Below are 11,050 nucleotides of genomic sequence, written 5' to 3'. Positions count from 1 at the left end.
TGATTATATTGTTGCATATGGTTAAAAACATACAACCTTATTCATTTAGATTTAGTCAAGATAATAAATTAGACATTAAAATTAATCACACTTACTTATAGGGATAATTATCTTTGAAGAGGATGAAGCCATAATCCTAGTATTTCTTACTTTCCTTTAGATGTCTTTTACTTGATGGAAAGTGTATGTATGAGAGTTTCGCATACACATATACAAGACATCAAAGTGCATGAGTTATGAGTCTTTTCACATTATGCAATTACACCAATCATATAAATTGCAATATTTAATAGAGACCTTTTATTATCATTTTAGTTAAATTAAGAGAATGATCTAGAAGACCATATTTAATGTAGGTTATTTTCCAACAAAAAAAGATTTTAATTTCTATTCTAAAAATAACAGTGGGTTTCAATGCTCAAATTATAGGATGTATATATTTCATTTATTAAAAGATAAGGTTCTCAAAGAAACATAAATCCGAACTGGATAGTCCGAACCTACGTTTACCCCAGATGTAAGTCTATTGAGTAACGACGAGGTTAGATCCGAGCTAACTGCCTGCAGAATAGAACACCGTGAGTCTCGTCACGGGAAGGATACAGTGGGGGATCTTCCCGTAACCACCCTCCGGCGTGAGAATAATTACAGTTCTGATCGGAATAATTGATAAGAGTACAGTAATTGTGTAAGGCGCGTGGGAGTGAATGAATACCTGAAGGAGGTGATCTTGGTATTTATAGCCGAAGGTGGGGGGATGTGATTGGTGGAGTTGTCACTATCAAGATTATTCCTCCTTCGCCTGAATGGACACGTGTCGAGCCTTTACAGGATGTGACAGCCTGGTCATGGTTATGGGATGGCCATTATCTGTGCACGTTTTTGGGATGGCCATTACGTGTTCAGGTGTCATCTTTCCATTGGTCAATGTCACTATCAAGGGGTATTGAGGGAATCTTCTAGAAGTAGTTTGTTACAACTGCTCTTCCATGTCACATGGGGTCATACGCATGATGAGTCCTTTGTGTGGCTTGAGGGTTCCTCCCGCGGATGCTCATTGGTAATCCGCGGGTTGTGATGGAGATCTGCGAATCGTGTCTTCGGAACCGCGGGTGACTTTGTTGGTCTGTCTTGTTATGACTACAAGTGCTCTGGCCCATGGGTTCTTTTTGCGGATGCTCATTGGTAATCCGTGGGTTGTATTAGTGATCTGTGGGTAGGTTTTACTACCCTACCTCTATAAGTCCGCCCAGTCCATTGTTGCTTTCGCGACGCGATGTCACTGGTGGAATTATGAACTTACTGCTCTGACCCTTTAGTGTGGGTTGAGTTTGTTAATCCGTGAATTCCCTGTTGCTTTTTAAACTGGGGCTACTATTTCATCATCTGAGACGTGATGTCTTCAGTCTGAGTCTTGTCAGGGGGGGTACTCGAGGTGTTTGCGCGTAATTTTAGGCCGTTGATTCAAAATCATTTTGTTGTTTGTCAGTTCCCGCCTAACGTGTCATCCTTTGGTTAGACGATGGCGAAAGTGAGCTGTATCCCTCTTTCCTGCATTAATTGCGATGTGTATATAAAGGTGGAAGCGTTTCCCTTTTCTGTGTACTTGCAAAAATTTTCTTCAAGCTTTTCATCATCATCATCATCTTCTTCTCTTTCTATAAAACTCGTTCCGTGCTTTGATATTCGTTACCATGGCTGGTGGAAAGAAAGAAGGTTCCAAGAGTAAAGATGGTTCCAAGGGGTTCGTGGAGAACATCCATATCAACTGGAAAATGGGTGATTTCCATGATATTACCCATCTCTATGGGTTGGCACCGGAGTTGGGGCCGGAGCTTCTTTCTCCAGGCTTGACGGCTGATAAGCCGCCGGCCGGCAAGATCGCCTTATATGGTGAGTTCACCACTGGCAACTTCTGTTTGCCTATTACGAAGTTTCTGGGCGATTTCAATTTCCCTATCCGTGGGCGAGCTGAACCTGAGGTCAACGAGTCCTATGTGACTCAAGTTGTGTATATCCTTAATCCTCGACCTCTTACCATTATGTATCCGGACGGGGCAATCGTCCTTTTTTCTAGCAAGAGTTCTTCTAGTGAAGATTCAACTAGTGAAGGATCACCGTCTGGTATTTCAGATAGTTTTCATGCGGGGGGGGGGGGGGTTCTGCGTGCTATTGCAGATCTCGTCCGCCACCGCAAGAGGAAGGTGGATACCGCTGGCATATCCAGCCTTAGTAAAGACTCTGACGCCGATGATCCCGCTTGTTGGGAGGCAACCAAGGATGCCGATGATCCAGCCGGTGGGGAGGCATTTCGATCCCGCTGGAGGGGAGGCATTTAAGATCGCCCAAGATCCCGCTGGTGGGGAGGCGTCCAAGGCTGTTGGAGGGGAGCCTGCTCCCAAGAGGCTGAAGAGGACTCGTCTCCAGAACCGGGTCCGGGAGAACACCTCCGCGGAGCCTGCAGGTATGCAATCCCTTCTTGTTCATTATCTGGTTTGTAGTCATTACTAATATTTTGTCTAACTTTTGATTAGTGACGATCACTGCTCTTCGTCCATCGTCGCCACCTCATTCTGTGCCACAGGCTGAGGTTACTGAAGATTCAAGTGTGCAACCCCAGGTGATGGTGGTGGAAACAGAGTTTGTGCCTTCCAAAGATCCTCCTGTTTCTGTGGGTGGTAGGGTAGAGTCCTCTGCTCAACCTTCCTATTCGAATCTTCGAGAGGGGTCCTCTACCTTCCGCCCCTCGGGGAACCTAGGTAATGACACGCTGTTCTCTGATACGCATGCATGCCTAGATCTTTTCAAGCACTGTCTCTCCCCGGCCGAGTGTATTCGTTCTCATACCTAGGAGAGTCTAGCACAAACACTTAGCTATCATTTGGCTAATGTGCTATCGACTGGGTGTGAGATGTTTGAAGCATGGACCACCAGGGAGAGGGATTTGGCGCATGCCGCTCGCCACTTGTAGGGGTCAGAGGAAGCCAGGGATGCTGCCCGGGAGGAAGCTAGGGAGAAAGATACTGCCCTCCAAACAATCAAATATAAAAACAAGAGGTTGGAGGACCAGTTCTCTGCTCATGACAACTCTCTATCCGCCCGGGATTAATAAATCCGATGGCTCCAGGCCAAGCTCAAGGCTAAGGATGAGCACCTCTCTTCTCTTGCTGCGGACAATGAAAGTTTGCGGAAAGCAAATGAAGAGGTGGTTACCGAGAGGCATTGGCTCCTCAAGTTTGGCTTTCCCAACGTATACATCTATGTTTCCTTATACTGACTTCTCTCCATTTTCCCTTTAAAGTGGTATACTGACCTTGCATTTGTTTTGTTAGGTTGTCAGCCTTATCAAGGATGGGCCGGAGCTTGGGGATTGCCTCGCCAAGCTTCTTGTTAGTTCCTCGCGGGTGGGCCGAAAGGCCAGCTTTGAAAAGGGTTATTCCATGGCCCGTGAGGGATGTCCACCTACCAAGTATGTGCATCATTGACGAGATTGTCAAAGTGAGTATAACACTGATCTTGACTCCTTTGAGGATATCTCTTTTGACATCATGAAGTATATTGAGGAGAATCGTCACGATGAATGCTGTGTCGGCAACTTAAGGCTCCACGTCAATGGACTACTCGCCCAGGCGGAAACTTCGAAGAAGGATTAAGGACTTAGAAATTTTTGTATAATTTCTATTCCTGTATTGTAAATATATGTTTTAGTGAAACGAAATTATCTTTCCACTTTGGTAATGTATTCATTGTGTTCTCTGGAATGTTCTCTTGGACTTGCGTATCTGCTTTCTTCCCATCTATCCGCGCATTCTAGTTGCGGATGGCTTCCTTATCCGCGGTTGTCACCCGCGAATAGTGAGACTTATCCTTTTCTTGTTCTTTTTTATGATCGAACTGTCATTGATTCCTGGTGTTTCAGTCATAGGCATTTAGTTTGTCTTCTGTAAATATGTGACTAGGAATACGCCTGGTTTTTTGGTGGCTGATGTGACAGGACTGTTCTACACAGAAGTAGTATTTGATAGGTCTGCAAGTTGTTGACAGCTGTGCATTGGGATTTTAAATTTTGAACTATTCATTTTCCCTCCTGACGTGCCATGATGTTATTGGCCGATGGCTACTTTTTACTGTTCACCCTATTAATTGCGATCAGTATGAATACCCTATGGCTCTTTACTTTCTTTTACACTGTTCTTCTGTAATTTTTCTCTGACGAACCTCTGACCTTTATCATAGCTCATTCAAACAAGTTTATAGCAGATTTCATGGCGTCGTCAAGGCCGGTGCTCCAAAACCATAGATCACGTCACCGTCGATTGAGACGAAAGGAGTTTCCAGAATGCCGTCAACGCTTACGGTATTGCTCCTGAATGTGAACCAGAATTCCCAGCTCCAGGTTCAATGGCCAATCGACCTCCGATGGGGAAGATGGCCGTTTATGCCGAGTTTTTCAGTTCTGGGAACTTCCGTTTTCCGATTACCCGGTTTCTGGGTAAGCTTATTACTGGGAATATGCTTCATCTTTCCCAGCTCCATGCATGAGCGGTAATGCGCATGCGCCATTTTGAGTTTTGCTGTAGGGCGCATTGCATTGTTCCTTCGATTGAGAAATTCTCGGTCTTCTACAAGATGCACTGTATGGGTGGGTGGTATATTTGCCTGCCGACTGATAAGAAGGCGGTTGCCCTGGACACACCTCCCCTGGATCCCCAATGGCCAAGCAAGTTCTTTTGGTTTCACGAGGATGTGGTTCCGCTGTCCATGTACTGGCGTTCGGCGGATTAACCCTTGCTTGCCTTACCTTTCATTAACCGTTCGAAGAGGCACAAATGGTATGACAAATTGACCAACACCGCCACCCCCATGCGTCCTATCCCTTAGGCTGCCATTATGAGAGCCGGGATGAGCCGTCCGTGGCCTTATCCGGACGAGGTGCCGTATTTTCGGAAGCCAAATGGAGGTAAGTGTGCTAATATTTTCCAAATGTTTATCCGGGTGTCTTATTATTGACTTTTTGTGTAGCTGAGGGGACTCTCTTACCCGTCTTGGTTAATGAAGTGCCTGGGACAATGCAACTCGTCACCCGGGATAAGAAGGGTCTGCTTATCCTTGACAAGAACAAGGATAACTTTTTGTTCTCTCAGAGGATCCGCCAGGATCCTGTGGTCTCCGAGGGTTTGTATGCGACAGGTAACGTGCTTTTATACTTATCTTTACGCGACCTTTCTCTTTAACACTTATCTTCTTGCAGCTTTTGGTCGCAAGAGGAAGGAAGCTTCTTCCTCTAGTATTCCTGAGGTGGCGGGTGGTGGGGTCCAGGATTCGAATCTTTCTCCTCCCACCTCTCCCTCGAGGATGAAGAGGACCCGCCTTCGTGACCGGGTTACTATCCGCTCACAGGACACACCAGGTATCAAATTAGTCCATGTATTTTTGGCCTTCAACTGAGTTTTGTGACAATCCTTATGATTTTACCCGCAGATACTATTATCCTCTTGGATACACCTCCCTCTAAGAGTGATCCTAGCAGTTTGTCCGTTGCTGACAAAGGGAAGGCACATGAGGTGGCTGCGCCGAAGTCTGTTTCCCGGGAGATACATATGCCCGTGTCTTTGCGTTTGTCACCGCCAATCGTACAGGAGTCCGGTGGGCAGGTAGAGCAATCTTTTGGGTTTCCGCCACCCCCTCATTCCTCTTTGGAGGATGAGATAAGGACTCGCATTCTATAGGAGGGCGTCGTACGCCATTGCCTAGACTGGGCTTCTAGGTTTTCTGATGGGGAGATGTGCTTTGAATTTCTTCACGAGGGTGTACCCCCTACAGAGCGTGAGTTTCAGAACAAGCGTGCCCGGGTATCTCTTGGAAACTCATATATATATATATATATATATCATCTGGCCAACCTGGTCTCTATAACCCAGGAGATATATCGGAATTGGAACTTCTTGGGCCAAAACTTGGGGATGCAAGATAACATCCTTCAAGAGCTCCGGCCCGAAAAAGAAAAGTACCGTCTCGAGGCTAACACTGAGAGGTGGAAGCTGAGAGATGCTGAGAACGCCTCGGAGCAAGAGAGGGGGCATCAGGCCTCTGCTGCCAAGTAATGGGAGGAGGCATGCTGGTGACAGAATGCTACAGTTGAAGCCGCACGTGCTCAGACCCGAGCCCGCGAAGATGAACTTGCTAAGGCAGAGGACGCAAAACGGGTCCTTGAAGCCCAGTTCGCTGCCCAAGAGGACGTTATCAGTTCCTTGCGCGTTGCTTCCACCGATAAGGATCAATTGATTGAAGATTTGATCAAGGATAACACCCGACTGATCGGCGAGCATAGCGAGCTGAAGCTGAGCGCCGAACAATCTTCCTCTGACCGGACTTGGTTGATGAAGGAAGGTCTTCCCAAAGTATGAGTTTCTTTCACTTTGTTTTGAGTAATTTGTGAATCGGATTTTGATCTATTTTTGTTGGCACAGGTTATCTCCCATGTACATAGAGGAGCCACTCTGGGGGACTGTCTTGTGCGTCTTCTTTGCCCTCTAGTGGCTCGGGACGCAAGGCAGGTTTCCATGATGGGGTAACCTTTGTTCGGGAGGGCCGTCTTTTGGAAGGTTTTTCCTTTTATGCTGTGGATGTTGATGGGAAGTATGATGAAAAAATGGATGCTTTTAATGACCTTCACTTTCCTTTCCAGGACGCTATTCAAAGTTTTGCTGCTCAGGCGGAAGGTGTCCAGCAGCTACGTAATTGTCTTCGGGAAGAGGAATGATCTTGTTTGATGTATTTAATTTTTGTTTCTGTAATCCCGTTTTTGGTTATATATATGACAATGGGGTTTTACATTTTGTCTTGTATGATATTACAATATAAATGTGTGTTAGCTAAACCGCCATATATCTAAAATATAGGATTAGGACGTTTGTTGGCACGCAGGCCTGCCCTTGTAGAAACAAAAATGTTAAAAATTGAAATTGATCAGCCACACGTTAACTACTTTTGCATTAACAGTTACCCGTGATCATAAGGAAATATTTGGTACGCAGACCACTAATCATGGCATGTAGGCCAGTATAGTGGCACGCGGGCCAAACTAGGCACGCAAGCCCAATAGGTAATTAAATGTATAAATATAACATCGCTTTAGTTGCACGACGTTCCATGTTCTGGGAATCGGCGTCCCATCTAATTTCTTCAACTTGTACGCGCCATTCCCAATACTTCATCAATTTCGTAGGGACCCTCCCATGTGGGAGCTAACTTTTCTGGTAACTCGGCGTTTGATGCCTCGTTATTCCAGAAAACGTAGTCCCCTTTGTTATATTCACATATCTTGACCCGTGCGTCATAATACTTTTGGAGTTGGCGTTTGTATTTTCTTTCGCGTATGGCTGCCAACTCTCTTCTTTCCTACAGAAGGTCTAGATTCAATCGAAGCTCTTTCTCGTTATCTTCGATCAAGAGCATTCTTGTGGATGGGACATCGACTTCGGCAGGAATCATTGCTTCTGTGCCATGCGTTTGGCTGAACGGGGTTTCAGAGTTGCTTGTCTTCTTGTTGGTTCTGTGTATCCACAGTACATAGGACAACTCATCTACCCATCCCGTTCACTTGGCTCCCAACCGTGCTTTGATGCCTTCTTTAATACTTCGCTTAGCTCGTTCTACTTGCCCGTTGGCTTGCGGATGGGCTACCGACGTGAATACTTGGTTGATGTGCAGTTTGGACAACCACACTTGAAGGCCTTTGTTAGCGAATTGGGTGCCGTTGTCCCTAACCAGTGTTTGCGGGAGGCCAAAATGACAGATAATAAATTCCCATAGGAATTTTTTGACATTTGCTGTCGTGATATGAGCCAATGGTTTGGCCTCTACCCACTTGGTAAAATAATCAATTGCGACCAGCAAGAACTTCACCCGCCCGGGTCTTTATGAAATGGTCCCATAATGTCTATGGCTCATTTCTGGAAAGGCCGCGCCGAGATTACTAGGACTAATTTGTTCTGGGGTCGCAGCGTTTGTGGCGCGTCTCTGGCATGCATCACACTTCCGAATTTCTTTGATTGCGTCCATATGCATGCCTGGCCAGTAGTACCCAACATTCATTATTTTGGCTACCACCATCCTTGGTCCTGCGTGTAACCCGCAGATGCCTTCGTGAATTTCTCTTATTACAAAGTTGGCATCTTCTACGTCTACACATCTGAGTAAAGGACCAAGAAAGGATTTTCGGAATAGCACCCCACCATGAACTTGGTAGCACAACGCTTTGTGGCGAATCTTTCGAGCTTTGGCTTTGTCTTCCGGTAAAGTTCTAGAGGACAGATATTCTATAATGGGTGTCATCCAAGAACATGTTCTTGTTTGGTTGACTTTGACCTGGTGTTGAGGTACGGATGGTCTGTCCAGGACCTCAATTCTTATGTCTCTACCCATGTGCTCGAAGCTGGTAGATGCTAGTTTGCTTAATGCGTCCGCGGGCCGATTTTCACCTCTCTTTATATGAACGACTTTGCAAGAAATGAATTGCTGTATGAGGTCTTTAGCCTGGGACATGTATGAAGCCATTACATCATTCTTTGCCTCATAAGTCCCTTAGACTTGACCCGCAATGAGCATTGAATCTACCCGCGCTTCTAGGAACTTGACGCCAAGTTTCTTTGAGATCCGTAGACTAGCCAAGAATGTCTCATATTCTGCTTTGTTATTTGTACTCTTGAAGTACAGATTGATGGCATATGTGTAATCTTGGCTGTCTAGATTGATTAACTTCAGGCCTGCGCCTGAGCTATCCCCGCTGGATGCTCCGTCTGTGAACAAAGTCCATTTTTGACTTTCGTCCAACAGGGTTGGGGGTTGTTGTTCATACAGGCATTCTTGGATTTTTTCAGTTGGTACTTCTGTGACAAATTCTGCCAAGACCTGGCCCTTGATCGCGGGTCTGGGTTTATATTCTATCGAGTGCTCTCCCAGTTCAATTGCCCACTTAGCTAGTCTCCTGGATAACTCTGGTTTTGCCAATACACTCTTTAACTTGTAATCGGTTAGCATGTGTATGGGGTGGCCTTGAAAGTACCTCTTCAACCTCTGTGTCACATATACTAATGCTAGCACTAACTTTCCCAGCATTGAATACCGGGTTTCGGCATCCGCCAATGTTCTGGTGACATAGTATATTGGCGTTTGCACGGTCATCCGATCTGTCAATAAAAGTGCCTAACCAAGATATCGGACGCGGATAAGTACATTGTGAGAGGTTCTCCTTCTTGGGGTGCAGTCAATGTCGGAAGCTCCATGAGGCACTTCTTCACGTCTTGGAACGCTTGTTCCGCCTCCGGTTTCCTTTTAAAATGTGCCTTCTTCAGGCAGTTGCGTAATGTTGACACGAAGGGGTATAACTTGGCAGCATGATTCGCTAGGAATCTGTTCAGAGCTACCAAGCTACCGTTCAGCGTTTGGACTTCCTTTAACGAGGATGAGGAAGGCATTCGGGCAATCTCCTGGACCTTGTCCGGGTTTGATTTGAACCCTTCGCCTGTCACGACTACCCCGAGGAATTTTCCCTCTTCCATGTCAAAGGAGCATTTTGAAGGATTCAACTTCATGTTGATTTTTCTTAGCGTGGAGAAGGCGTCTTCGATGTCTCTTGGCATTTGATCTTCCTCCACGCTTTTGATGACCAAGTCATCCTTGTAGACTTCCAGATTTTTCCCAATCTGCTCCCAGAATGTGTTATCCATTAGACGCTGGTACGTGGCCCCCGCTTTCTTCAGACCAAACGACATCATTTTGTAGCAAAAAGTACCTTGGTCAGTACGGAAATTTGTCTTATCTTCGTCACGGTGAGCCATTCGTATCTGATGATACCCTTTGTAGGCGTCTAGGAAACATTTAAACTTGAAAGGTGCCACCTCTTCGACTTTTAGGTTGATTTTCGGAAACGGATAGCAATCCTTTGGGCAGTGCTTGTTTAGATCCTTGAAGTCTATGCACATGCGCCATGAGCCATTACTCTTGGGGAACATAACTGGGTTCGCGACCCAGGTTTGGTATTGAATCTCGCGGATGATCCCCGCGTGTAATAAGTCTTGAACTTGCTCGTTCATGGCTTTGGTCTACTTGGGCCCCATCTTTCTCTTCTTTTGCACGATTGGTGTATAGGCCGGGTTGACCCTTAGCCGATGTTCTAATATTTCTCTTGGGACACCTGTCATGTTTGAAGGCGTCCATGCAAAGATATCCATGTTTTTGGCCAGCAGCTGTTTCAGGAAGACCCGCAATGTCTCTAAGATGGTTGCCCCAATGGTAACGGTCTGTTCTGGATAATTCGGATTGACAACACATTTTTCCGGCTCTGTCCGTGCAACATTCCTGGAACTTTCACGGGTTTCGACCCTTCCGTCGCATAATAGTGTTTTTTAACCCAGATGATAGCTATCCTAGTTCTTGTGGGTACGCGGTTGAAGGGTTGGCATTGAAGTCGCCAATTGCTTCGCGCCCTAGGATGATGTCATGTTTGGATCTCGCGTGTAGGACTAGGAACTCGACGTCCTCAGTCCTTGTATGAATTCCATCACTAAGTGTGACTAGAAACGTTATGATCCCTTTGGGGTGCATAACCTCATACGCAAACCCAGAAACAGGGGCGTAGACAGGCTTCATTGTGCTTTATCTTCGTCTTCCAGCTGCTCGAAACATTGTTCGTACATTATAGCAGATGTACTCCCCGTATCAAAGAAGACATATTGGGACCGATAGTATCTGAACAAAGCTGTGATAATAAGAGGTTGCTTCATGCATGGGCCTCCCTTCACTCTTGGAAAAACCACTAGTTCGCTTTTCCATTCATCATCATCCGCCTCCGTCCGCTTGTTTCTCTGAGCGGGTCCGCTTTGAATCATGTGAACGTTCAGGTCCTTGATTTGTTTCTTCGGCGGACCTTTATCTGCCGGAGTTGTGTGCTTTCGTGGGCCTTGCCGAACCTTGTTGAGCAGGTGTTCCTGGGTTCAATTTTCGTACTCTGTTTGGACGTCTCCTGCGCCAACAGTTTTTCAGTAGC

General features: G+C 46.0%; 1 protein-coding gene across 1 annotated transcript; it reads right to left on the bottom strand.

Annotated features, from left to right (window-relative positions):
• Positions 1-7,920: 7,920 nt before the first annotated feature.
• Positions 7,921-8,559, bottom strand: LOC143533894 (uncharacterized). Its single transcript, XM_077028528.1, has one exon. The coding sequence runs from the start codon at positions 8,557-8,559 to the stop codon at positions 7,921-7,923; it is 639 nt and encodes a 212-aa protein (XP_076884643.1).
• Positions 8,560-11,050: the final 2,491 nt, after the last annotated feature.

Source organism: Bidens hawaiensis, unplaced genomic scaffold, assembly GCF_021521415.1.
Source record: "Bidens hawaiensis isolate Kalapana, Puna unplaced genomic scaffold, B.hawaiensis_p1.1 tig00000760_1, whole genome shotgun sequence".
In the NCBI taxonomy this organism is placed as follows: domain Eukaryota; kingdom Viridiplantae; phylum Streptophyta; class Magnoliopsida; order Asterales; family Asteraceae; genus Bidens; species Bidens hawaiensis.
Note: the sequence above shows the minus strand (reverse complement) of the source record. Positions and strands in the feature narration are given on the sequence as shown.

Excerpts from the sequence above, each read along its gene's own strand:
- LOC143533894 (XM_077028528.1), bottom strand. The coding sequence starts at position 8,559 with ATGGCTTCATACATGTCCCAGGCTAAAGACCTCATACAGCAATTCATT.